Below are 27,819 nucleotides of genomic sequence, written 5' to 3'. Positions count from 1 at the left end.
TTCCACCTGAAGGAAGATTGTCCTGGCCCCGTGGAAAGTGGTTGTTTTCCTTTATTGCACGTTGAATTTCACATTGTTCTCTTCCCTGCCAAAGACAAGGGGCGAGGGCCAGACCCTCACCCCCCGCCCCAAAATACAATCATACGGTAATGCCCTGGGGAAGGCAGACAGTCCGTGGGCTCCCGGCCATCCTTAGAAGGAGGTTGGGGGCTTCTCGTCCCTTTTGTAGAGTTTCCGGAGGCTGGAGTCCATCAAGAAATCCACCGACCTACGGGATGAGAAAAGGAAAACGTCTCTGTACTAAACTCCCCATAAGAATAACAAGGTTTTAAAATATGAAATTTAATTCTATATTTAATTTAATTCTCTTTAATTCTCTTTAATTTCATTTTATATTAAGGCCACTGATGACAAGGTGGTGCCAGTGGGTCACAAGGAGCTGCTGTAACAACCAAGCCACTAGGTGGCGCTTGTGAGCTGCTATATGCTCGGCTTCAGGGCAAAGTCAATCGATAAGTCCTGATGCAGGCGAGCGATCAATGGGACCCGGGAACATGGATTTATGGCTGCCCTAGATTCCTCGTGAAAAGGGGAAATGGCTGGAATTGGATCGATGGTTCTGCTTGCCGCCCAATGTCCCATCATCCCCGAGGAGGGGCAACCTACCGGTCGATGGGCTTGATGATGAAGGGGATGGCGGAGAGGCCCAGGGCGGTGGTGGCCCACTTGCGGACGGGCAGGGGCCACCGGGTCCGCGAGGCCAAGAGGTAGAGGGAGGCGGCGCAGATGCGGTTGATGGTGAAGCCGGGGATGATGACCGAGGCCAGCGCCTGCCAGATGAAGGTGTCCACCACCGCCAGCGTGGCCTCCTTGGCCACACCGCCCCCCTGCTGGGCCTGCGGGAGGAGGAAGGACGCGGCGTCAGAGTCCAGGGAACCCTTGGGTCATCGGAACCCAAGCAATGGGCCTCGTGTGGGGTCAAGGCACCTACCTGGAGGGCGGCGGCCTTCTTGCCCTTGTCGACGGCATCCGCGGTGACGTACGCCGTGGCCACCCCATAACTGGCCCAGACCAAAGAGACCGGGACGATGGCCCGGAAGGACTCCCCGACCTCGTTGGCATAACCTAGAAGGAGAGATGCCCAATCCTTGAGGGCCTGGATCCCCAAAGGGCCACACTCTCTCAGCCCCAGGCCAGGGTCACCAAAGGTCACACGGCAACCGAGGTCACGCATTTTCCTCCCCTGGTTTGACCCCAAAGCCTTGGGCCACTACCATCCTAGCCTTGGCCAGCATCTTCTTATATTCTACTGTACTATTACATTATCATTTCATATTACAGTCGAGTCTCACTTATCCAAGCTAAACGGGCCGGCAGAAGCTTGGATAAGTGAATATCTTGGATAATAAGGAGGGATTAAGGAAAAGCCCATTAAACATCAAATTAGGTTATGATTTCACAAATTAAGCACCAAAACATCATGTTAGACAACACATTCGACAGAAAAAGTAGTTCAATACGCAGTAATGCTACGTAGTAATTACTGTATTTACAAATTTAGCACCAAAATATCACGATATATTGAAAACATTGACTACAAAAATGGCTTGGATAATCCAGAAACCTGGATAGGCGAGGCTTGGATAAGTGAGACTCTACTGTATATATTATTGTATTTTATACTATATCAAAACTCTTACATAATATTCTATTTCAGGCTACGAGTGAGTTATATTTAGCCGCGTTTTGGTAATAGAAGCTCCTTCCCGATGTCAACAAAGGCCAAGGTGAACGTGGGTACAAGTCTCCTTGCCTTGGGCCACCAAACATGGAGGAAATATTTATCGTCATCATCATCATCATATTATTATTATTATCAATATATTAACATTATCTTTATTATTATCATCATCATCATCATCATCATCATCATTATTCACTTTGTTTCTATCCCACAAAGTTCCCTTGTCTTGGGCCACCAAACAGAGATGAAGTATTATTATCATCATCATCATCATCATCTTTATATTATTATTATTTTATTAACATCAATATATTATCTTTATTAGCTTTATGTTTATTATCTTTATTATGATGATGATTAACTTTACTTCTATCTCCCAAAGTCACCTTGCTTTTGGCCACCAAACAGGGAGAGAGGGTGGGAGCATTAGTATTTGCTTCATTTCTATAATATAGTCATTTCTATTGTTATTTCTCGGTGGGAGTTATAGTTCCCCCTGCATCCAGAGAGCATTCTGAATCCCACTAATGACAGATCTGGATCAAACTTGCCACACAGAACCCTGATGACCACCAAAGCATACTGGAGACCTTGGTCCACCTGCATGGGAGTTGTAGTTCCCCTTGCATCCAGATGGCACTCTGAGCCTCAGCAATGACAGATCGGGATCAAACATGGCACACAGAACCCTGATGACTAACTGAACATACTGGCAGGGTTTGGAGGTGGGGGGCTGACCCACCTGCATGGGAGTTGTAGTTCCCCCTGCATCCAGATGGCACTCTGAGCCTCAGCAATGACAGATCGGGATCAAACATGGCACACAGAACCCTGATGACTAACTGAACATACTGGCAGGGTTTGGAGGTGGGGGGCTGACCCACCTGCATGGGAGTTGTAGTTCCCCTTGCATCCAGATGGCACTCTGAGCCTCAGCAATGACAGATCGGGATCAAACATGGCACACAGAACCCTGATGACTAACTGAACATACTGGCAGGGTTTGGCGGTGGGGGGCTGACCCACCTGCATGGGAGTTGTAGTTCCCCCTGCATCCAGATGGCACTCTGAGCCTCCCCAATGACAGATCTGGACCGAACTTGGCACAGAGACCCAACATAACCAACTGTTAATACTGGCGCGTTTTGGGGGTGATGGCCCTTGGAGTCTGGGAGTTCCAGTTCACCCGTCTCTAGAAAGCAGGGCCCCCAGCGGGCAAGGAATCTGGAGCGAGCAGGTCAGGCGCGGAGGGAAGCCTTCCTTACCCAGGTAGCGCAGCCACGTGTCTCGGTAGAGGTCGACCCCCGCTTCCGGGCCGCCCGAGCCCATGGCCGCCTCGGCCAAATCGCGGGAAAGCGTCCCCATGAGGGGGCGGGGCCAGGCGGAGACAGACCCGCCCCGGCCCCGCCCCTGGCCAACCCCAGCCAATAGGGAAGGCCCGCTTTTGAGCGGCAAAGCAGCAAGCTCCCCGACAAGTTCGGTTGCCAAGTGACCCCTCAGCCAGGGCTCCGTGAGGAGGAATGGCGGACAGGCCAGGAAACAACAACAACAACAACAACAACTTTATTCTTATACCCCGCCCCATCTCCCCGAAGGGACTCGGGGCGGCTTACATGGGGCCAGGAAAGGGAGAGCCAGGCCGGCAAAAAGGAGGACTGGGCCCACAAAGGCCCCTCTTGCCAAGGGCTTGGCATCCACACACAGGTTGGTCTCGTTTCTAGATCATACTATGCAATATATAATAGCAATCATGTTGTCACATAATGTATTCTCTGTACTACAACTTATGTTCTAGTGCAATATATTGTATCATACGAATAGTATGACATCCTGGTAGAATATGATAGGTATTGTGGTCTAATCATATAGTACAGTATAATAATATCTAATAATTATATATAATATTACTAATAATATGGCAGTCTAGTGGTATCAAACAATATAATAATACAGTAGAGTCTCGCTTATCCAACGTAAACGCACCGGCAGAACGTTGGATAAGCAAATATGTTGGATAATAAGGAGAGATTAAGGAAAAGCCTATTAAACATCAAATTAGGTTATGATTTTAAAAATTAAGCAGCAAAACATCATGTTAGACAACAAATTTGACAGAAAAAAGTCGTTCAATATGCAGTAATGCTATGTAGTAATTACTGTATTTACAAATTTAGCACCAAAATATCACCATGTATTCAAAACATTGACTACAAAAATGCGTTGGATAATCCAGAACGTTGGATAAGTGAGACTCTACTGTATATCATACTAATATTGTGCCAGGCTCATCATAGAATATATTGTATAGACACATTCTCATAATAATATTATAATAGAATACAATATAATACTCATAATACAGAATGCAATATAATAATAAATAATAATATTGTAATATAGTAATACTAATATAGTAATTATAATACTCCTGATAATATACTTTGTTTTATTTGATACGTTAATTGGGTTTTTATATCAGGATATGATGTTTGAACTGATGGTGTATTGTGGTAAAATGTATTTGTATGATTTTTATATATTGTATGCCGCTTTGAATCCCACCCATGAAGAAAAGCGGGATAGAAAAGAATAAATTATTATTATTATTATTATTATTATTATTATTATTATTATGTATAATAATATATCATGGTGATACTTTTTTATTATTGTATATTTGTATTTTTAAAGTTGTATTGAACTCATTGAAGCGTCCTTACTGGTTTGTTAACATAAATAATACAAAAATGAGATTGACAACAAACTGTCTTGCATGTTTGCCAGGGAAAAAGCCAATTATCCTGTCAATTAATCCCTCCCACAACCCAAAAATGCCCTTGGATGGGCTTCAAATGGCGCAAATTGGTCAAACCATGCCTACCGCACCCCATAAAAGGCCTTTGAATTATTATGGAGCAAACAAAGTTCAATTTTCAACATGGCTGACAACTGCCAGCAGCCCCAGATCGTGTGGCCAATGGTTGGGGGATGATGGGAGTTGCGATCCAAAGCCTTGGTGTAAAAGGGAGACAAGGAGTCCACTCCAGAATCTGACATCAGCGTTTATTAGATCTGGGGGGGAGGGGGGTATATGAAGAAGTATGGTGGGAGAACAAAAGCCCTGGCTTGTGTCCAGAGAATCCCAAACTCAACTTTCTCCAGAAGCCTCCATGTCCAAAAGAAAGACTGGGCGCCACTCGAACCCAGAGCGTGTAAACAATATGGCTTGGATGTGGGTTGGTTTTTTCTGGTGTGTGCATTCGGTCGTCAGCCCTTTTGACGTCTCAGGCACCGGCAAAAAAGTAAACAAGGCGGGGGGCAAATAGAGGGGTTAAGGTGGCCACTTCATCGAAGTAAGTCGTCGACGTAGGGGAAACCGGAAGAGTGAGCAAGAGGGCCACCATTGGGATCTCTGGGCAAACAAGTCGGGATTTGGTTGCGAGAGGCCAGTGTGGGCCAGGGTTGAAAGAAATTGAGCTAAAAATATTGGGGGGGGGGGTGTCGCTCTTTTGGGGATTGACTTCTGGAGGGGTTGTCCTATCGGGGGTCAGTCTATTTGGGATCAGCCTATTGGGGGTCGTCCTATTGGGTGGCAATCTGTTTGGGATCGGCCTATCAGGATTGTCCTATCAGGGGGTTGGTCTATTGGGTGTCACTTTATTTGGGATCAGCCTATCAGGATCGGCCTATTAGGGGGTCACCCTACCGGAGGTCAATCTGTTTGGGATCAACCTACTGGGGATAACGAACCGTCATAGTTAGACGTACCTTTACGAGGCTAAACTGGAGGCGAGCGATTGGCTTCCAGTTGGCTGGACTGGACAAGTCTTAATCCCATTCCCTCCACAGGGAAGTGGGCCACTCTCGCTTTCTCAACTGGCACAAAATGGGAGCTAGAAGGCAACACCCTCCCCCCCCATTATGCCCTAAATCAGACTTGCACAACGTCCAGCCCGCGGGCCGCACACAGCCCTTCATGGGATCGTCAGGCGGCCCAGCGAGGCATTGGAGAGGGTGGCAAAGTGGCGGTCACGGGACGAGTCGCAATCAACCAGGATGAAGCATAGAGGAGAAGTGTAGTCCTATTAGAATTGTGGCCCCTTACTACCGCCGAGTCGTGCGAGCCCTGCCCTAAAGCTAGCGGCAGACCCGTTTTGTTGGGGGGGGACTTGGACCCCCCAGCTGCCCGCTTCCCTGCCCCAAGGTTGGCTCCAAGGAGCAGGCTTCCCGTCCCCAAGGGGCTCAGGCGTCATTGAGGGTCAGCACTTCCAGCTGGTTGTCCAGCTGCTTGAAGCCCGCCTCGGCCTTCTTGTCCGGCAGCAGCACCTCCACCGTGTAGCTGATCTTCTTGGCGTGCAGGTAGCTGTAGGTGTTGTCGAAGCGCAGAACGTCTAGGACAAGAGAGCAAAAACAGTCACAAAAACAGCCCAGTAAGTCTAAGGCACACTCCGGTTGTAGGGATGTTTATACAAGGTGAAAAAGGGTGTCACACACACACACCATATATAGGGTATATACGAAGTTTATGCTGTATATATATACATACACAAATATGGGATAGATATAGACCCACACACACACACACACACACATACACACACATATATTTTATTTATTTATTTATTATTTAAACTTATATGCCGCCACTCCCCTAGGGCTTTTTAAAAAATATCTTTTAAAAAAATCTTAAAAACACTCCCCCAGGGCTCGGAGTGGCTTACAAAAGCAGCTAAAATCTAAACAATTTAAAAACAGCAATATATATATGTGTGTGTGTGTATATATATATATATGATACATACAGAGCTTATAACATACATACACCCCAACCAACACAAGCACCATATATATGTGTGTGTGTGTGAGTGTGTGTGTATGTGTATATATACAGAATGTATGCTGTGTGTGTACACACAAACATGTATAGGATAGATTTAGCTATACACAGAGTTCATAGCATACACACACACACACACCCTATAGATATACACACATACCATATATGTGTGCATGTGTATGTGTATGGATAAATATATGTCGTGTGTGTAAGTATATGATATATACAGAGTTTATGCTGTGTGTGTAGGATAGGTTTAGCTGTACACAAGGTTCATAGCATACACACACACACAAACCATATAGATGTAGATAGACACACCACATATATATATATATATCTGCATACATACATATACACACATATGGTATATAGCAAAACGACATTGATCTGGCAGCTACCAATCCCCAGGGGCACTATTGTATTATCTTGTTTGTTTATTTCTTGATATCATATCCCGCTGTATCTCTCCCTACGGAGACTCAAAGCGGCTCACAATCAAAAACATGACAACTTGAAATATACACAGATACACTAAAGCGGGAGGCGACTCACAGATTCCGGCGTCAGCGCAGGTGAGGGAGCCATCCTCGGGCACCATGTGGGCGTTGTAGCGCTGGTTGGCAAAGATCTCGCTCATATCGCCAGCGTGCTGGCGGGCGCCCACCTTGGTCTTCAGGAAGACGCCGAAGCCGATGTCGGCGCTGTCGGACATGAACTGCCACCTGGCGAGAGGAGACACCCGTGAGAGCCTCCTTCCTCTGCAATGCCCGGACCATTGGGCCGCCCTTGGCTTTCCCGCCCTGGGCTCACCTGAGGACGCAGCCGGGGAAGAGGATCTCGTACTCCACTTGGTGCGAGGAGCCCCGGCTCACCACCACGCTGTGCTCATACTGGGTCTTGAGCTGGTCCCGCATGTAGTACTTCTTGGGCACCTCCCCGCCGTAGTTCAACTGCGCCAAAGAACAAACGATTGCATCGGCAAACGGGAGAGGCGGAGGGGGCCGTATTTCCTCTCTCCTGGCCCTGGTTCCCCCCTACTACACTCCTCCTACCTTGCTCTTGCATTTGGGGTCTCCGTCGGGGTCGGTGAGGGTGCCCCCGTATTCCACCGGCAGCTCTTTGGCATCAATGTGGTTGAGCAAGGCCTCCTTCCAGTTCGCTAGAGGGAAGCCAGAGGGTTACTCGTCTTCTGAGCACTTGCGTCAACCTACCCAACTAGTGGTCCTCCAAAACCTTCTCAAAATAATAATAATAATAATAATAATAATCCCATTAAACTGTGAGACCCCTCAGGGAGATAGAGCGGAATACAATTATTATTATTATTATTATTATTATTATTATTATTATTATTATTATTACTGTTTGAGCATCCCTTCTCTGGAAATGGTCCATTTGAAGGGGCCGAGATGGCATACTTTTCCCTTCTCCAGCTCTGAGAAGGCAGTCTGCTTTCCCCCTTCTCCATCCAAAGCAACGTGCCCACTGATACATACAAGATATCCAAGAAAATGTGCCATGCCTATAGTTGGGATAGTCCCACCCAGAATGGTCCAGTGAAAAGACAAAAAAACGTGTTTTACTGTTTCTTTGCTTTTTTAAAAAGCAGCTTACAGGAAGCCTTGAGCAATTGGAGGCAGGATTCAAAGAAAGGGATCAGGGGATTATCGGCTCTGGTGCCAACACCTTGGCCTGGTTTCAGAGGCTAGAGTCTGGCACATCCAGAGGTTTGTTTTCCCCATGGTTGACATGTTTTTCCAAGGAACGCTGAACTTCAGGGCCAAATGCGGATTAGAGCCCAGGTCCAGTCATTCCCCATCAGCAGAAGGAAGCAGCCATCCTTTGGCTTGGCTTGCTTCTCCTTCTGCTTCTATAATAGAGCCAGGAATGTCCTTTCCTAACAAAAGTGGGGCAGTTTTCTGCATCGCGCATTCCTGAATGGAGCCATTCATGTGCCTCCCAGAACACAGAGCGGCCTTCTCATGGAGCCAGGCAAAGGCACGGAAGGAGGGCGGCTCCGGTCCGAGGAGGGAACCATTCCAGAGAAATGGCTCTTTGGAAGCATCTCTTAAAGACCCCTCTTCCCAGAGATGGAGAAGGGAGAAAGTAGGCCTCCCAGACCTGGAAAATGGAGAAAGTAGGCCTACTTTCAGAGTTGGAGGAGGGAGAAAGGATGCCTTCTTGGATCTGGAGAAAGTGTGCCATCTCAAAGCTGGAGAAGGGAGAAAGCAGGCTTTGGAGCTGGAGAAGAGAGAAACTAGGCCTTCTCAAAGCTGGAGAAGGGAGAAAGTAGGCCTTGAAGCTGGAGAAGGAAGAAGGTGAGCTTTCACAGAGCTGGAGACGGGAGAAAGTATGACATCTTCTTAGAGATAAGGAAGGGAGAAAGTAAGCAAGCCCCAACACCCCTGAGCTGGACCTGGAAGCCTCCGCCTTGCCCTTAAGCCCGTTCCGGCTCCATTTGGACTCACCTCCCAAGATGACAATCTTCTTGCGTGTGTCTTCGCTGAGGAAGCGCTTGACCAGGTTGTAGGCCACAGGGAAGAGCTTTGGAGCTGCGGGAAAGCAAAAGCCAGTTCACAGCCAGGCAAAGGGAAACACACCTTCCAGGCCCAGGTTTTGCAGGAAAAGCTTTACCTTTGATGATGAAGGCGTGTTTCAGGCACTCGGGGTAGTTCTCCTCAAACATGGAAAGCAGCTGGAAGGGGAGGAGAAGAAGAAGAAGAAGAAGAGGAACCCAATGCAGGCCTGAAGCCCGTGAGGCAGGCCGGGCTCCCCCGCCATGGCGGCTGTGGTCTCTTTACCTCGGAATAGGCCTCCACCGCCGGCTTCCAGAGATGCTTCAGGCTCAGCCCCTCAAAGTCATAAACCATGATGACGCTCTCGATCTTCTTGCCCAGCTTTAGGAAGCAAACAAAGGGAAGGTCAGGCCAAAGGGAGCCATTCCCATGGAGGAAACATGCCAGCCCAGCAGAAAAGCAGACGCCAGGCCTCCAGCACCCAGCTCAGACCGCCTGGTGTCTAATCTGGACTCTACAGCTCACAACACTCGATATTGATAAAAACCAAAGGATGTATGTATGTATGCCTTCCAAAAGTTGGAGAAGGGAGAAAGTAGGCCACCTAAAAGTTGGAGAACTTAGGCCTTATCGGGGCTGGAGAAGGGAGAAAGTAGGCTTTGTAAGACTTGGAGAGAGTAGGCATCAGAGCTGGAGAAGGGAGAAAGAAAGTAGGTTTTCTAAGACTTCAGGAAGGTAGGCCCTCCTCTCAGAGCTGGATAAAGGAGATAGTAGGCCTTCTTAGAGCTGTAGAAAGGAAAAAGCAGGCCACCTAAAAGAAATCAGGCCTTCTCAGGGCTGGAGAAAGGAGAAAGTACCCTTTCTAAGACTTGGAGAAAGTAGGCCTTGAAGCTGGAGGAGGGAGAAAGTAGGTTTTCTAAGACTTGGAGAAGGTAAGCCCTCTTCTTAGAGCTGGAGAAGGGAGAAAGGAGGCATTCTCAGAGCAGCTTATCATTTAATAGGCACGTTAAATGAGGCCTTGCTTTGTTAAGCATGGCTTCCATGCCTTTGGGCACGGCGGAGGAAGTCTTGGGGCAACCTGTTTTTCCAGAAGAGTGTTAATTGTAGAATGAGTGTTCAAGTGGAGGAAGGAAGTGAAGGGCAATTGCTTGACTTGCCCCGAAGGCCTTTGCGGAGGTTGCTGTGTAAACTCGGAGCTTTGCTGAGGCCAGGCACCTTTGGAGGCTGGCTGGGGAAGAGGAGAGCGCTTACTTTCTCGGTCTGGGCGTCGCAGAGGCCGCGCAAGATCTCACAGTCCTGGAACTTCTTCTTGAGCAAGTCCTGCTTGGAGACGGAGAAGAGGATGCCCTTGGCGTCCAGCGGCCCAATGATCTCGTACCAGATGGGGCAGCCCTCCCGGTCGTAGCCGCACCGGCCCCCCGTCATGTACTTCTGGACCACCTTTGAGGAGGAGGAAAACACAGAGATCTAGGCCTTGAAGACAGCGGGCCAGGGGCAGGGCCAAGCGAGGAGGGGACTGACCTCAGGGGCCTGCCATTCCAAGATGTGCTCGGCGTCCATGCGCTTGCGATACTCCACATGCTGCCGGGAGACAAACAAAAAAAGTCCTGCTCAGTGGTGCAAGCCTTTGCCATTTGTTCCCCTATAGCCCTGTTGCAAAGGCATGTATGTAGATAGGTTTGTTCTACAAAGGATCCTACACAGCTTGGTGGGTCGGGACCAAAGTTGCACACGTATACCCTTTGTGATCCAACTTAACATCCTGGCAGGTTTTCAACTGGGAAACCCACCCCTTTCATATCTAGATCTAGATCTAGATCGATCTCCTTACCTTTCGGAGCATTGCCTCCGACTTCTGCAAGTCGAAACACCTGGCTGCAATGAAAGAAGGGAGATTAAAGTTCCACCAGGTTCTTCTGATCCAAACACAATGGCTGTTTACATTGAGCAAGGCTATACCTTGTTCCAGTTGGACCAACACCTGCAAGGTTGCCTTTCCCAACGGTTTTGTAAGGGAACAAAAAACCAAATTAATTAATTTTGGAGTCTTATCTCTTCCACGGATCCCTGAACCTCAGCCAGGAATGATACCTGGGCGAGAGGTGGCTGGGTTGGAGGGACGCCTCCGCCTGATGCAAAGCTCAGTTTCAGGAGAGAGAAGGAGTGGGTCAGGAAAGGGGCCAAAAGGGGATACTTTGCTCTGATCCAACTTGGATAAGTTTTGTCCCTGCGTATGCTGAACACATGAAGGCTGTGAGTCAACTAAATTGTTTATTTTTATCCGCGTCTACTTCATTTTTTGTCTCTTGGCGTAAAACAAGTTATTTTATAGGAGAGCATATATGTTTTTGGTCTCTGGAAAACACTTCTGAAGCACTGCTGTTTTTTTGGGTGCTGTTTTCCTAACAGATCAGAGATAGCAGGTTATTCAGTCTAACAACTGAAACCATTGCCTTGCAGAACTATACCTGGTTGTTTACCGGAAGAGGAGATTCTACTCCAAAGGGTTTTTGGCTCTCTCGGGAAGGTATTGAAGACGCAATGTTGCAGTATGGCACGTGCCTCCTTTCAAAGGTCCGTGACCTATTTCTATTGGAGGAGAAAGCGCCTTCTGATCCTTTCTCAGCTATCTTGATGAGTTGCCCGATTAGAGGCTCTTTGGGGAGGAAAGGTTGGCGCTTATCTGGGGCTGGCGTCCCTATCTTATCTCCCTGCTGCACGCTGCTGCCGTCACCTTCCCATTGCGGAAAGAGTCCTTTCGCCTGACTCTTATCTTCCCAACAAGGCAGGGCTGAGTCCGAGAAAGATAGGATGGGGTCCAAGATTGGGGTCCGAGAAAGATTGGGCCCTTCCCACCCTTGGAAGTGACCTCCGGGACGACCCGCTTCCTCCTCAGCCTTGGAATTTCACCCAGGGAGGGCAGCGTGTTTATCAGGCCCGGCTCAAGGGTCACTGATAGGCCTCCCAGCTTGGCTTTTGGACTTTTGGCCAGAGGGCAACATTCAAACAGATGTGAGGTGTCACTGAAAGGTTGCGAGGCCAAGTTGTCAAAAAAGGAAGCCCTTCAGATCCAGCCTTTGTTACGTCTTGGAGTTCTCCAAGGTGCTGAAAAGAAAGCTGTTTTGGCACCTTGGAGAGCTCCTTCAATGGCAACCTGGCCTGGCCTTCCCACTCTGAGCTGCGTTGACATCTAAAGCTTGGATCGGGAGACCCTCTCTCCTTACCTCGGAGCCACTTCAGGATATAGTAGTCATCCTGGGCTGGGAGCAGAGGAAGGATGTCTTGGATGTTCTCCCGGAACTGCGAGAAATCGAGATCAAGAGGGTTAGCTTCCCTTGGTCGGGATTGGCATGCTCTTTTTGCTCCTGGAAAAACACATCAAAGCCAATTTATGGACAGATGCGCTCAGAAGGCATTCTCTCAAGGTCCTGTCCTCCTTAACGAAGCCGATGGGATTAACATTGCCTGAAAGGAGGTGTCATTAATCCCCGCCAGAAGCCGGGAAGTGCCACCGAGGAAGGAGAGACCTTCCTTCCCATATGCCATTTCAGCAATAAATCGTGTGTGTGTGTGTGTGTATGAAAGGTTTTCATGAGGCATGTGGCATCCCCATACATTTCATTTATTGCAATGTATTTATTGGTCTGTATTCATCTATATACCAAAGTATGTATGTTTGTCACTTTGTACCACAAAGGCTGTTGCTGAGTGAAGTGGCCCTCTGTTGTGTCCCTGCCAAACCAAAAAGGTAATCTGGGTGTATGAGGAGAACGGGGAAAGGAAGGAAAGAGCGACAGAGAACCTCCCCACCATTGTCATAGGGTCCCTATGGAGAAAGTAGGCCTTCTCAGAGCTGGAGAAAGGAGAAAGCAGGCCTTTTTCTCAGAGCTGGAGAAAGTAGATATTTTCAGAGCTGGAGAAATGAGAAAGTACGCTGGCAGTGGCCCCAAGGCCACCCAGGCAATGCTATTGCATATACATGCTAGTAAGCAACATCATATCTTTTTAGAAATATGTAAATAAAAGGTTCTTATGAGATGTGTTGTGTCCCCTTGATAATTCCTGCATGCGGCGTATCTCTTCTAAGGGGTTGGTTGAACCTAGGAAAAGGGACTGCAGGTGCGCCTTGTCTCAGCCAGCGTGCCCTGGGCTTCTTTCCCCGCCTGCCACCCGCTGCTTTGTATGCCGCCCCATTTGTGGGTCTCTAAGCAACGGCCGCATTCCCGGGTGGCGGACACAGAAACCGATCTCACAACATCTCTGCCATCCCAATTCTGCAGGGAAAGGGTTAAGGGAAAGGCACAGGCTGGGCCTCTCAGCCTCTTTCCCAACCATCCCAGGGAAAAAAAGAAATCCTAATTAATCTGGTGCTTAATTGAGGCATTGTTGCCCTGGGCCCCAGTTGCAAACTTTGCATCAACTGGTTTGACTTAAGATTTTTTTTTCATCCCGGAGAGGCCCAGATAGGAAAGATAATTCGAGAAAGACTGGTACAGAAAATGCATCTTATGCATATTATTGCTTGTTAGGTCCAAGTGGGAAGCTTATTCAACTCTGCGGAAATGTTCTCCGGCTCCAGTCCCAAGTACACACTTCCCAAAAAGTCTGTGAGATCATCCTTTGGAAAGAGAAGGCGATGTTGAAACCACCTGTCTCGGAATCATTTCAGACCACGAAACAGTGTATTAGAATGACAGTAAAGAGAGCCGTGCCTTGTGTAAGACACCTTATGAAACTTCGGCACCGTCCTGGGTGCCTTAAATACACAAAGCTGGATTAGAACCCATTGAGCCGGCCCTAGAAGGGAGTCCTTATGTAAGAGGCCAGCTAGGAGGATCTACACTGTGGATTTAATGCAGTTTGACACCACTTTGACTCCTGGGAACTGTCCTTTGGTGAGGCAAACAGACTCAATTTAAACGGATGTTAATAACAATAATAAATATAATAATATAATAAATGTTCAGCTGTTGACCCGCTCAAAGACAAAAAGAAAGCCTGAAGCTGCAAAATACACAGTAGAAGATAATAAGTGTTTATTGTTTGGAAGTTGTTTTTTTTTCATGTCAGGAGTGACTTGAGAAACTGCAAGTCGCTTCTGGTGTGAGAGAGTTGGCTGTTTGCAAGGACGTTGCCCAGGGAACACCTGGATGTGATACCATCCTTGTGGGTGGCTTCTCTCGTGGCCCCATATGGAGCTGGAGCTGACAGAGGGAGCTCATCCATGCTCTCCCCAGGTTGGGTTTGAACCGGCAACCTTCAGGTCAGCAACCCAACCTTCAAGTCAGCAGTCCTGCCAGCACAAGGGTTTAACCCACTGCACCACCGGGGGCTCCATTGTTTGGAAATGAAGTTTGGAGAAGAAAATAGGAGGCTTTGAGAGTGGCTAGGGATGTAGCAAAGGCGGTCAAGGGATGCCAAGTCTCGCCATATTGTTGAGATTAATGGAAATCCATCAATATAACCAATATATTGGTCGATGCACCAAGCAAAGGCATTTCATCTTCTTTATCTTTATCTTATATATTTATGCTTACCATTAGTATATTTAGATTGATTATTATATTTGTATTTGATAAATACAGGCATCTATTTATTAGAAATATAGTTATTACACATTTATTTGCAGCTACTGTCCCATATTATATTTTGATTTTGTTATATTATATTATATTATACTTTATATATTTATTAAAAATATATGACTTATCGAGTATTTATTTGATACTTATATTTGATATGGATTATATTTCTATTTTGCCAAGACACTGATCGATTTCTTACCAATAGATTACTTCTTGATTAATATTTATATTTTATCTTTATACTTTATGTGGATCTATTTGTTGTAAATACGTTGCTTCTAGATTCACCATGTAGCCCAATCAGGCAGAGACATTCTGGATTGGACAGAGCTTGAAAAACAACCCATGCTGTGCAATGATGGGAGTTGTAGTTTTTGTGCGAGGTCTTTCCCCTCTGTCTCGGGGAGCGCAGGGGTCCAAGCGGACTACAGTTCCCAGCATGCAATGGGATGGGGTCCTGGCAGCTCAAGCGGGGCGAGAGAAGCCTTTATCTTGGCACCGTGGATGGGATGCTGAGCTTCCCAATCCCAAGCGGAGAAGGGATGCCACTCACCTTGGCCAGGGCCTCCTCCTGCTTGGGGCTCAGATCCCCGACGTGGCCGCTCATCGCTGCTGTTCTCCCGCGATCAACCCGCTTCTACCTGCCAGGTACCAGCCTGCCCAGCTTTCATTGGCAGCTAGGCCCCGCCTATTGCGCTGCCAAAAAAGGGGAGGGCGGAAACGAGACGAGCGCGAGGCCCATTGGCTGAGAGGCTAACTGGAGGCGGGGCCTTAGTCTCTTTTCTGGGGGGGAGGGAGGAAACTAGAAATACCCGGCGCTCATTGGCTGCGAGGTGGAGGTGCGGCGGGGGGAGCGACCGAGAGGGGAAGAGCCGGCTTTGCGCGCATTTTTCTGAAGAGACGATTGAGATCCTTCGGGACTCCAACTCCCAGAAGCCTCGGCCAGCTTGTCCAATAGCCAGGGATTCTGGGACCTGAAGTCCAAAGGCCTGAAGGGCCACAGGTGGCAAACCAAAGGCTGAGCCGGGCACAGAGGTACATAGTTCGCCCACATACAGATACGAATTCAAACAAGGATGGACCTGGACCAAACTTGGCACGCAGACCCGGTAGGCCCACATTCTGGAGGGGAATGGGCCTAGGCATTTGGGAGTTGTAGGCCCTGGGATGTATAGTTCACCTGGTTCACACTGATCGATCTGGACCAAACTTGGCACACATACCGTACCTGATATGCCCACGTTTTTTTATTGGAGGGGTTTGGGGGGAGCGGACTCACCAGGGTGGGAGTTGTAGTTCACCCTACAGTCAGAGAAGACACTCAACCCCACCCATGATGCACCCAAAGCAAGCTTGCCCAACAAACTTTAAGGACTGATGGGATTTCTGGGGGTGAACCTGGCATGATGGGAGTTGTAGTTCACCCACAACCTGATGCATTTCGTACAACGCAAAATGGACTTTTTCAAATAACGCGGGCAACTAGTTGTGAATAAAAGTCCGAATGGTCTAACCTAACCCTGGTGAAAGGAGGCGGGGTGGGGGGGTGGGTGGGGTGGCCCTTTGGCCAGGCCCTGTCTCCCTCCCTGCGCATGGTGGCCTTGGACTCTTGACTTTCAGGCCCAGTGGAAAGCGGTTTGTTTGTTTTGTAAAAGGAGGAAAGTCAATACCAGGCTGGAAACACAGTCATGGATTGATCTGTTTTTGCCCCGTTCTTTGGAGCAAGGATCGGAGCGACAGCCTGGTCTGTGGAATGCCTGGCTTGCAATAGGAAACCCATGGGAGAGCGGTGGCCCTGGAGCCCAAGCCAAGGGAGCCACGGGGCAGGCGCCATCCTTCTGGCTCGGCCACAAAGCCCCTCCCGGAGCCACGTCTAGTGTGTCAGGCTTCCATTCGCTTTGGACATTGGCTCTGTTCATGGCGAGTGATGAGAGTTGTAGTCCCAAGGCCTCTGATCATGAAGGGGAGCCTTTGGTTGACCCCGTGGAGGATGGTGGGAGCTGTAGTCCCAACACTTCTTCTCATGGGCAAGAGCCCTTTCCGCTCTGTCCTATGGAGGATTATGTCAATGGCAATCCCAACACTTCTTGCAGTGGGAGAGCGGAGCCTGTTTGACCCTATGCGCCCCCCTCTATTCCCTGGAGGAGGATGGGAGTTGTAGTCCCAACACCTCTCTTCCTGGGCAAGAGGCCTTCCACCTCTGTCTACCTCTACACTGCTCTGTATCCCAGGATCCCATCATATGATGTAGACCCATATGATCCAGTTCAAAGCAGACCATCTGGGAGCAGATGCTGGGAGAGAGGGCGGTGTGGATCCAGCCTTTAGTTTCCATCCCAGAGTGATCCTCCGCCTCCAGATGTGGAGGCCAAGCCATCAGCCTTGAGGCTCCCGGAGCTTGAGACCGGGATCAGTAGAAAAACCTTTGCACATTTGACAAGGACCTGGCTCCTCCTTTTGCAAGTTTCAGAGCCAGAGCAGTGGGCGGGTGGATTGCGTGGGGAAGAAAGGAAGAAAGGCACCTCCCTGAGAAATTGTGAAAGCCCGTAGCAGCCTTGCCATTGCGGCTTGAGCTCAACTGATCCCAAGGCAGATTGCCAACAATGTCCCTGTTTCTGTGCGATGGATTGTAAACAGGCTTGGATGGCCATCTGTCAAGAGGGCTTGATGGACTGGATGACCTTTAGCGGCCCATTTCAACTGTAAGATTGGAAGAAGCTCAGCACATACATTATTTATTTATTTACTTTGTTTCTAACCTGCCTTTCTCACCCCAGAGCTGAGAAATTATATTATAATAATATACGTCATATATTATATGACATATATTATTACTGTATAATTTAATTTCTCAGTTCCGGGGTGAGAAAGGCGGGCTAGAAACGAAGTGAATAATATATATTATATATCTATATACACACACACACATATATATAATATTGTATTATAATAAAGTATATGACATATATATTATCTGACATATATGTCATATACTATATTACAATATATTATAGTATAGGTATAATATATTATAGTAAAGCTATATTATAATATAGTCTATGATACATATAATATATTATATTATTTGATGTATATTATATGTCATAGACTATATTATAATATATGACGTATATTATTAGATCCTTGTTCTATATATATTATATTATATTATTTACCCATACTGTATTTCCCTGACTGTGAGACGCCAGGTCCAGATTCCCAGTCCCGGGGGTGTGGGATCCCATTATCTCCCCAGACCATCTCCGAGCCAGCAAACAAGGGCGGTGCCTTAGGGTTTGACCCACAATGAAGGGTTAGGCAAGCGATGGCATTATCACCAACCGTGGCTTTGCTGAGCTTTGGGCTCGTCTCTCCGTGGCCTCTCTCCCTAACAAGGGTCAGATCATTATCTGGGCCTTTCGAAAGCAAGATTAGAGATTGCCGAGCCTTCGGATCTGGAGCGAAAGGAATCTTTGCCCTTGGACTCACCCTTGGCCCCTTTCTTTAGCGATAGGTACATTTATTCTCCTTTTGGGCCAAATGGTTTCCAAGATCCTGGAGACTGACTTGGAGAAGATGAGGTGTTTCTTATCAGTTGTTTACTCAACCCTAATGCCTGTCAACGGGACTTCCTCTCCCACAAAGACCTGCAATCCTGTGCATATTGACGCAGGGCCATAAAACAATATACATTGGCTTGGATAGAAAAGGGAGAGTGTGGGGGAATTGCCTCCCTTCTCTGGATGTCTTTAAGGAAGGACTAGATGGCCATCTGTCAGGAGGGATTCGATGGTGCCTTCCTTCCAGGCGGAACGGGGTCAGGCTGGATGGCCTTTGAGGGTCCCAACTCTAGAATATAATCATCATCATAATTGATGGTGATGGGAGACCCTTCCCCTCTCTGTGAGCCTTTAAGGAAGGACTGGACGGTCATCTGTCAGGAGGGATTCAATGGTGCCTTCCTTCCTGGTGGAACAGAGTCAAGCTGGATGGCCTTGGGGGTTCCAACTCTAGAATATAATCATCATCATTATCATCTGATGGTGATGATGGGAGGCTCCTTCCTTCTCTGGGTGTCTTTAAAGAAGGACTGGGTGGCCATCTGTCGGGAGGGATTCGATGGTGCCTTCCTTCCTGGCGGGACGGGGTCATGCTGGATGGCCTTTGAGGGTCCCAACTCTAGAGTCTAAGAATGATAATAATCTGTGATGATGATGGGAGACGCCTCCCTTCTCTGGGCGGCCTTAAGGAAGGACTGGGTGGCCATCTGTCGGGAGGGATTCGCTGGTGCCTTCCTTCCTGGCGGGACGGCCTTGGGGCTCCCGTTCCCACTCTGGGCTTGGCCTGAGTTCCGGGGGCGGGCCTTCCTGCCTGCCTGTTTTCCTGCCTGCCTTTGCCTTCCTTCGGCGGCGATGGCGGCGCTGAGGGCGGCGCTGCGGGCCTCGGTGCTGGTGTGCTGGGCGCCGCTCCGGGCCCCGGTCCTGCTCTCCGTCCTGCTGGGCCACTTGGGCGGCCTGCTGGCCTCGGCCGGCGCCGGGGGAGGCGAGGCCCGCGTGGAGGCCGTGCTCCTGGGACAGCCGGCGGGGGGCGCCCCGGGCGAGGCGGCCTCCTCCTCCGCCGCCGCCGCCTCCTCCTCGGCCTTGGCCTTGCGCGGCGCCTGGCTCGCCACCGAGGAGCAGCAGCCCCACGGAGCCCAGGAGGAGGCCTCCATCCGGGGCAGCCTGGTCCTGGTGAGAGCCCTCTTGCGCGCCGGTTTCTTGCCCTTCTTGTTGTTGTTGTTGTTGTTGTTGCCGCCTTTCCTCAGCTGGAGAAGGGGGAAAGGAAAGCCCTCTAACTTCTCAGATAATCCGGTTTTAATCTGTGTTAATTTTTGCTTTGTACATCATCATCATCATCATTATTATTTTATTATGACACAGCAAACAAGATAGACATGCTGGATTTCGTATCACAAAATCACAAGTCGAACACTTCCCAAGTGTCTAGGACTCTGTGATGTATGTTCGGATGATGTGTGCAGATCCCAGCAGGGTGGCCTTTTGCAGTTGGCAGATCGTAATTTTGTCAATGTCTATTGTTTCCAAATGCCGGCTGAGATCTTTTGGCACGGCACCCAGTGTGCCCATCACCACAGGGACCACCTGCACTGGTTTCTGCCAGAGTCTTTGAAGTTCAATCTTGAGGTCCTGATAGCGGCTGAGTTTTTCCTGTTGTTTTTCGTCAATGCGACTGTCACCTGGGATGGCAACATCAATGATCCAAACCTTGTTCTTTTCCACAACTGTGATGTCTGGTGTGTTGTGTTCCAAGCTAAACGGGCCAGCAGAAGCTTGGATAAGCGAATATCTTGGATAATATGGAGGGATAAAGGAAAAGCCTATTAAACATCAAATTAGGTTATGATTTTACGAATTAAGCACCAAAACATCATGTTAGACAACAAATTTGACAGAATTACTGTATTTACGAATTTAGCACCAAAATATCATGATGTATTGAAAACATTGACTACAAAAATGGCTTGGATAATCCAGAGGCTTGGATAAGTGAGACTCTACTGTATTATTATTATTATTATTATTATTATTATTTTCAGAGTCAGCTCCTTGCTCCATATCAACTTCCTGTTATTGTTGTTGTTCCCATTTTGGGGTGTCAGCCTCCTTTCCCCGCTCACATGGAGTCGTAAAGCAGCTCTGAAACCATTAAGACCCTATGATAAAGCTGCAGCGTACAAGGGATGTCCCCGAGTGGCTTCCCCAGACCTCCTGGGTGGAGAAGGGTTGGTCTGAAAGGGCTCCAGGTCAGTTGATCGGATGGTGGCGGCCCTCTTTTCCCCAGGTGGGAGACGCCGACCCCAAAGTGGAGGAGGAAGATGCCTGGATCGGAGTGGTCCCCGTTGGTGAGGATCAGGCGGAGGCCCCTCGCTGTGTGGCCAAGGAGGAGTCCTTCACCTCGGCTGTGGTCAGCAAGGTGAGGACCCAGCCCTCCCTCCCTCCCTCCCTTCCTTTGGAGCAACGTCTTTGGGTAGGGTGGCCCTCCTGACGCCTGTCCCTCCGGCTTCCTTCCCGCAGATGAAGCGCGCCCTGGTCCTGGGCGCCTCGGCCCTCCTCATCCTGGCCCTGAACCAGAACGCCCTCCGGGAGGTAGGCCTGGCCCTGGCCTTGACCCTATGGGATTCGGGAGACATTTGGGGGACCCCTGGATGGCACTGACCAGCCCTCTCTTTTGTCCCCGTCAGTTGGATGTGTCTCAAGTCCTCTCCAAACCCGTGGTCCTGGTCCAGACTTCGGAGAACGTGACCAAGCTCTTTGGAGCCCTTCTGCGGTATGTCCGGATCGGTTGTTCTCTCTAGGTCCTCCAGGAAAACTCAGTGGTCAACTTCCATAGAGTCATGCTGGAGGACCTAGAGAACATTCCCCTAGGTCCTCCAGGGCGACTTTATGATCAACGTCTATGATCAACGGTCTTTTGGTGGAAGTCCAGAAAAATCATGCTGGAGAACCTAGAGATTCCCAAAGAGGACACTTCTGTGGCCAACCTCTGGTGGAAGTTGGAAGAGTCTTGCTACCTCATTCTTTAGGTTCTCCAGGGCAACTCTATGGTAACTTCTGTTGGAAAACGAAGGAATTCTGGGTCCTAGTCTCCCTCCTGGAGAAAGGATTGATGGAAGCCAACCTCTCTTCCTCTTTTTCTACCTTCAGAGGGCTTCGGGCCACAGCAAAGATCACTTACCAGGCAGTATTGTTGGAGAACGTGGTATGTGATCATTGTGGGGAGAGGGATGTGGTGGAGCGCTGGGTCCAAAAAGTAATTTTGTCTATTTTTTCTGACATATTTTTAGGGGGTGACCCTGACTCTCTGGTCCACATGTGGGCTCTCCCGGGGGGGCCTCTATGGCGAGTGGCAGGGAGTCATCTGCACGGGAGAGAACAGCTCCAGAGTCCAGGTCTGTCGAGTGCAAAAAGTTATTTATCTAAAGGAATGACTTAATGACCCCTATCATTATTGGGAACATGCCCTCTAGAGCCTTCAAGTGGCCAGTTCAGATATTGCAAGTTATTGGGAACGTCCTGGACACTCACCGTAAACATTAAATTATTATTAGGTGTGGTAACACAGTCTCCTTCTACGGCTGTTGTAGGACCACCATGGCACCCTTTTTTTCTGACTCTTGTTGCAGAAGTACCTCCAGCAGCTGTGGAACGCCATCTTGCTCATCGCCTTGATCCTGTGCACGGGGCTGATCCTGCAGGCTCAGCGGCAGTCCCGGCACGGCCAGAGGGAGCAAGACCCAGAGGTGGGCCTGCCCTCCAGTTACTTGCCCAAATTGTGAAGTTCAGCAGTGCTCTCTAGTTCCCCCAAGTGTCCAGTTCAGGCACTGTACGTTATCCGGGAAGACTCTCTCGCTCCCTCCCCCAGTGTCCAGTTCAGATATTGCACCTTAAGGCAGCTAACACAGGCCTTTTGCCCCTCCCCACAGCCGGATCTCAAACAGCACGTGGCGCGGAGGCTGTCGGCGCTAAAAACACGCCGCTACCATCCACCGGGGAAGCTGCCTCGGAGCTGGGCTCACGAGATTGACTGCTGCGCCGTCTGCTTGGACCAGTTCCATAAGAATCAGGTAACGCAGAAGTCTTAGAATTGCCTTGGCCTTCCTTTTTTACCACTACATCACACACTTATTGTCCACTAAGGCTGGATCTACACTGCCCTAGATCCCAGGATCTGATTCCAAATAATCTTCTCATCCCCAGATTATCCTCATATGATCCAGTTCAAAGCACATTATCTGGGTTCAGCTCCTGGGATATAGAGCAGTGTAGATCCAGCCTAAGACTCGTAGGTCGCTTTCGCTTGGACTGTTTTCAAGCCATATGTATATGTGTGTGTGTGTGTATTTCTTTGTAATTGGGAAGTTCTCTAGTTCCCTGGTGGCCAGTTCAGATATGGCAGCACCTTATATTTCTCCATCTGTTCCCATTTGGACAGTGTCTCCGGGTGCTGCCGTGTTTGCACGAATTTCACCGCGACTGCGTGGACCCGTGGCTCCTTTTGCACCAGACCTGCCCTCTTTGCAAACACAACATTTTAGGTAAGTAAAGGAGGCTTTTCTTCCTTTGCTGCCCCCTTGATCACCTCACAAAATGGCCGCCATTTCCTTCCCCTTCCAGGAAATTGCTTCCAGGAGAGCTAGCAAGATGGCCGCCTGTCCTGAAGGGCTTCCCATGAGGCTTTGGCCAACATGGTTGAAGCCGCTGCCTCGCCGCAGAGGGACAGGCAATGTCTGGATGTGTCTCCAATGTGTTTTGTCTCTTCTTGGGTTCGCTCGCTCATATCTCCGCCTTGGATAAACCCCTTGGTGCTGTCACCCCCCCCCCCCCCTTGGACTATGTCTCCCTAGGGTGGGAAAAGGACCTGCGTTGCCATGGCTTGGGCATCTTGGAGTTGTGGGTGGGTTCGGTGGCTTATTTATACTAATTTATTATTATTACTATTATTATTATTAGAGGGAGAGAGGGGCCGCAAACCCCGCCTCCAGCTGTACTAATAAAACAAATCTGGCACAAAAGGATACATAGTCTGGTTTCGTCCTTCCTTCCGCCATCTTGCTCAGCAGTTACAAGAGAGTCGGAATAAAGAAGAAGAAAACAGGAAGTTGAAAGAGGACTGAGGAAGACCGGTTCTGACCTACTCCAGAATATGTCCTTTCTAGGAATCTCTGGCAGCACAGTGTGTTAAAGCGCTGAGCTGCTTAACTTGTGGACCAAAAGGCCTGGGAGCGGAATGAGCACCCGCTGTTAGCCCCAGCTCCTGCCAACCTAGCAGTTCGAAAACATGCCAATGTGAGTAGATCAATAGGTACCGCTCCGGTGGGAAGGTAACAGCACTCCATGCAGTCATGCCTATGGCCACATGACCTTGGAGGTGTCTAGGGGCAGCACCGGCTCTTTGGCTTAGAAATGGAGATGAGCACCAACCCCCAGAGTTGGTCACAACTGGACTTAATGTCAGAGGAAGACCTTTACCTTTACCTAGGAATCTCTAGATCCTCCAGGACAACTACAGATCCTGGAGGACACCCCCCTCTAGGATTCTTTAGTCCTTCCAGTGCTGCTCTATGGTCAGCTTCCAGTAAAGTCATGCTGGAGGACCGAGAGATTCCTAGAGAACACTCTTCTCAGGTTACCTAGGTCCTCCAGGAGGACTCTATGGCCACATCCTCCTCTCTAGCGAATCTTGGAGCGGCGGACAAATCACTTGATGTGAATGCTTCTTTGGGTGACCTCTGGCTTTATTTTTGGTGAGCCCGGCTGCCCCTCCCCCTTCCCTTGACATGCGGCAAATCTTTGTACGCAAAGGCAAACGACTCTCCGGAGGACGGCTTCGAGGGAGGGTTACCCAGAGTCCTTTGGGAGGAGGAGGTGGCGCTGGTGCTTCGGCTGCATCTGCTCCAAAGGGTGTCATGACGGGAAGGGTGCCGGATCGCCACTCCCTGGAGAGCAACTGCTGCAGGACCCCTGCCAATGGATGCAAGCCAGGAAGAGAATCAGAATGCATGTATATGTAGATTTATCTTGCATCCCCAAATCTGTCCTACCCAACAATCCACTGACCCTATCGGAGCGGGAACACCGCCGTCTTCATAAAGGGCATCTGCCGAAGACTGATTCCACAGCTGGGTCGGTGGTAAAACCTAAGAGGAGACGGAACATCAGTGTATACACCCAGTGTTGCCCGATTGACATTGGGACCACTAGCTGCCTATTTTCTCCCTTCACCAGCTCTGAGAAGGTCTACTTTCTCTCTTCTCCAGGTCTGAGAACAAGGCCTCCTTTTTCCCATCCTCAGCTTTAAGCCCAAGGCCTACTTTCTCCCTTCTCCAGCAGACCGCAATGCCACTCTCTCTTTCAATGTACCTTTGTCCCTTCCTGCTGGGCCACCTCCTTCATCTTGGCCAGAGCGGCGCGGAGCCTAGTGTTTTCCTCCTCCAAGACGCTGATCCGGATGTTGTTGGCCTGCAGCTGCTTGGCCATGTCCTCCAGGACGTCCCCGGTGCCTGCCGAGGAGAAGCCAGGCCTGTAAGCCAGGCCTCAAGGGAGGAGGAAGGCTGGACGGGGAGGGGGGCCTTTCGGGGCCTCACCTTCAAACTGGGCCTCAACGGGAACGTGAAGGTCTGGGAAGAGCACCAGCAGCCGCTCTTTCTCCTTCATCTCCTGCACCAGTTCTCCCAGTTGGGAAAGACTCCTTTGCAGCTCCGAGGCAGAGTGCTCTGCGCTGGCCTTCTCACGCTCCGCTTTCTCTGTCAGCTTCTGCACAAAGACAGGAGGAGAGCCAGGAAGTCTCCACAGGTCAGAATCATGAGGGAGAGGGTTCCGAAGGCCGTCAATCCAAACCCTAAGGCCTGGAATTCCAACCCTACTTCTAACCCAAAGGCCTCCCCCTGACCTGCTGGGCCTCCAGTTGGTGCTGGGCTTCCCTCCTCTTCTCCCGCGTCTCCTTCAGCCTCTCCTTCATCAGGAAACGCTCCTCTTCCTCGTTGGCCAGGCTGGTCTTCAGCCCCTCGCACTCCTGGTCCAGGCGGTCTAGCTGCTGCATCAGAGCTCTCTGCTTGGCCTGGAGGGACTTCAGGAGGAGAGGAAGCAAGAGAAAAAGAGAGAGATGTTCTTGGCAGGAAATGGGAAGAAGGCCTAAATCTACAGCATTCTGTGAAGGCGAGCCTCACCTCTTTGTGCCGGAGCATGCTCTCCGCTTTGGCCTTCTCCTTGTCCAGCTCGGTGGTGGCCTGGCCCAGCTGCTCCTTGACATCCTCTAGTTGGCCAGACTGGGCTTCCAGACGCTCCTCCAGGAGACGGACTTCGGCCTTGTTCACCATGTTCTGGAGAAGATCCATTTGGGCCTGCTCTGTGGAAGGAACAAGAGTCCAGGAGATCAAAAGTTGGTGGTTATATCATCGTCAATATGGGGCCTCTCACCCATCTTACCCAGCTCCTGGATGGCGGCTTCCTGAAATCGGAGCTTCTTCTTCAAGGTGGTGATGTTCTTCTCCAAGGTAATGGTCTCTGAAAGAAGCCAAGACATATACACCACGAGATGAAAGACTCAATTGTGAGAAGTTGGAAGCCCTGGAATATCTTGGAGATGGGACCCAAAGATGGAGATGACACGATCCTTGGTGTCTACTCACTGTTCTGGAGATCTTCCTTTTCTTTCTCCAACCGTCCCACCCGCCGTAAGCTCTCCTTGTGCTTCTTCTCGAACGACTGCTCCGCCTCCTTCCTCTGCTGTTCTTGGGCTTCCTTCTCCTCTTGAAGGCGGGCCTCCAAGTCCTCCACCTGCTTCTGGGCGGCTTCCAGCTCCACCTTCAAAGGGCCCACCAGCTCTGTCAGCGTCCGGAGGTGCTTGCCAATCCGGGAGACGTCCTTGCCCTGCTCGGCAGCCCAGTAGTCAATGTCCACAACGGATAGGGGTCTGGCCCTGAGGGTCTCCTCCGCGGTCTTAAGGAACTTGCCCAGAGATGATGGGAGGTTTTGGACTTCACAGAGGCCGACGATGGCGTGGCCCACTTCCCGAAGGCTGGTCTGGGCCTTCTCGCAGGCTTCACAAGGCACCACGGGCGGCTCGGTGGTTGGAGAGGGGATACAGTTGGGGAAGTGCCCACACATTTGCCCACTGGCTATTGACGAGGTCAAGGAAGAACCCTGCATGCCCAGGATGGTCACATCTGACTCCGATTGTTGGGAGCAAGAGCTTCTGGTCCGCTTGATCTCTGCTTGGTCTCTCCTGGAAACATCCTCTTTGTTGCCTTTTTTCTTGGTTAAGAGATAAAAGCAAGATATAAATAAAGAGGAGGAGGAGGAGAAGGAAGAGAAGGAAAAGGAGAAGAGGTAGAATTGGCTTTTGGTGTCTGTATGCAAAGCACGTCCCTACCTCCATCACCAGCTGCTGGTAGAGACTCCCCAATTTCACCATGCTGTCCCAGTATGTCCTCACCGCCAACCCAACAGACATGGAAGGCCCCATTGCACCGGAAGGGGAGGAGGAAGGCCCTTCGCTGATCAGGTTCTCCGCATATTCCCTGAAGCTCTGGAGGAGCAGCAGGAGCCTCGAGGGAATAGAAAAGAAAGCCTGGTTATTCTCCTCGGCTTCCCCACGAGTCCTTTCCTTCGGCCCGTCCCTCACCTGTCAATGATGAGCTCCAAGAGGAGGACGTGGGAGCGCTGGGCGAGTTCGGGGTCGTTCTCTGCAAAGCCGTAATGCTCCAGCAAGGAAACCAGGTCCAGGTCGCAGGAGGCCTTGTCCGGAAACTTCCACGAAGGGCACCGGATGGGTCCAGATCGGGAGAAGACTTCAATGACCGTCCCCTGAAGCTCCACGATGTCCCTCTGCAGGCTTTCCATATTCTTTCAATGGACCAGGAAGGTCACCATGGCGTTACTCCATCACAAACAATGGGGCATTGGTGTTCCTGAAGCAGAAGAAAGCCCTCAAAGTGAAATTATTATTATTATTATTATTATTATTATTATTATTATTATTATTATATTAATACCCTACATTTCTCTCTTGATCAAGGCCTGATAATAATATAGATATATAATAACACATTACATTATAAAATATATAATAATATAGATGCAATAAAATTAACAATAATGTTAAAATTCCTCTTTGGTCCCAAAGAAAAACAGTGGGTATTCTGGACTCAGACTCCCAGAAGGCTCAGCTGCTGTATCCAATGAGGAGGGCTTCTGGGAGAAGAAGTCCAAAAAGCCCAGAGACCAGGATTTGGGAAATATAACTCTAAAACGATGTAAAGAAATAATATATTCAAAAATGTTTGGTAATAATGTTTCCTCATTAATTGGCTGAGTGGCTCATATCGAAAACTGCACGTCGTTGACAGTGTGTAGTTACCTACGGAAGGCACGCCTCTACTGCGAGCAGGCTCCTTCACGCGTTCTAGGCCTCGGCTGCTGCCTTGGCAACAGACAACGCTTCCTTCGCTCCGCCCCCTTTTTTTCTAAAGAGTATAACGTACAGTTGATAACTTCCGGTTCCCGCTTGACCTGCTAACCAATTGCAGAGCTCATTTACTTAAGCTTAGCTGAAAGGGGCGTGGCTACAGGCTTC

At 49.5% G+C, this 27,819-nt stretch overlaps 4 protein-coding genes across 5 annotated transcripts; 1 reads left to right on the top strand and 3 right to left on the bottom strand.

Moving 5' to 3' along the window:
* Positions 1-33: 33 nt before the first annotated feature.
* On the bottom strand, positions 34-3,157 carry mtfp1 (mitochondrial fission process 1). The gene is made up of 4 exons (XM_003226802.4): positions 3,010-3,157; positions 992-1,125; positions 667-896; positions 34-268 (listed from the first exon to the last, which is right to left on the bottom strand). The coding sequence occupies exons 1-4, from the start codon at positions 3,107-3,109 to the stop codon at positions 193-195; spliced, it is 540 nt and encodes a 179-aa protein (XP_003226850.2). The 5' UTR covers positions 3,110-3,157; the 3' UTR covers positions 34-192.
* A 1,636-nt stretch (positions 3,158-4,793) lies between these two features.
* sec14l2 (SEC14 like lipid binding 2) lies at positions 4,794-15,397 on the bottom strand. Its single transcript, XM_003226801.3, has 12 exons — positions 15,239-15,397; positions 12,325-12,400; positions 10,932-10,975; positions 10,622-10,681; positions 10,352-10,540; positions 9,386-9,481; positions 9,219-9,279; positions 9,053-9,136; positions 7,637-7,743; positions 7,395-7,534; positions 7,137-7,306; positions 4,794-6,135 (listed from the first exon to the last, which is right to left on the bottom strand). Exons 1-12 carry the CDS (start codon positions 15,290-15,292, stop codon positions 5,987-5,989), a joined length of 1,230 nt encoding a protein of 409 aa, XP_003226849.1. The 5' UTR covers positions 15,293-15,397; the 3' UTR covers positions 4,794-5,986.
* Positions 15,398-18,948: 3,551 nt separating this feature from the next.
* rnf215 (ring finger protein 215) lies at positions 18,949-23,260 on the top strand. Its single transcript, XM_003226800.4, has 10 exons — positions 18,949-19,415; positions 20,527-20,658; positions 20,760-20,831; positions 20,927-21,012; positions 21,390-21,444; positions 21,530-21,634; positions 21,869-21,985; positions 22,169-22,309; positions 22,678-22,780; positions 22,860-23,260. The coding sequence occupies exons 1-10, from the start codon at positions 19,098-19,100 to the stop codon at positions 22,880-22,882; spliced, it is 1,152 nt and encodes a 383-aa protein (XP_003226848.4). The 5' UTR covers positions 18,949-19,097; the 3' UTR covers positions 22,883-23,260.
* A 699-nt stretch (positions 23,261-23,959) lies between these two features.
* On the bottom strand, positions 23,960-27,750 carry ccdc157 (coiled-coil domain containing 157). 2 transcript variants are annotated; one of them, XM_008119783.3, is made up of 11 exons: positions 27,604-27,750; positions 26,869-27,154; positions 26,617-26,791; positions 25,874-26,498; positions 25,671-25,748; positions 25,412-25,590; positions 25,135-25,311; positions 24,830-24,998; positions 24,606-24,745; positions 24,303-24,382; positions 23,960-24,206 (listed from the first exon to the last, which is right to left on the bottom strand). In XM_008119783.3, the coding sequence occupies exons 2-11, from the start codon at positions 27,084-27,086 to the stop codon at positions 23,981-23,983; spliced, it is 2,067 nt and encodes a 688-aa protein (XP_008117990.1). In that variant the 5' UTR covers positions 27,087-27,154; positions 27,604-27,750; the 3' UTR covers positions 23,960-23,980. The 2 variants fall into 2 exon arrangements, with proteins under 2 accessions (XP_008117990.1, XP_003226847.1); XM_003226799.4 differs by having other exon boundaries at positions 27,608-27,711.
* Between the last annotated feature and the right edge of the window lie 69 nt (positions 27,751-27,819).

This window comes from Anolis carolinensis, chromosome X (assembly GCF_035594765.1).
Source record: "Anolis carolinensis isolate JA03-04 chromosome X, rAnoCar3.1.pri, whole genome shotgun sequence".
NCBI lineage: Eukaryota > Metazoa > Chordata > Lepidosauria > Squamata > Dactyloidae > Anolis > Anolis carolinensis.
The sequence above is the reverse complement of the archived record's forward strand: the minus strand, read 5'-3'. Positions and strand labels throughout refer to the sequence as shown.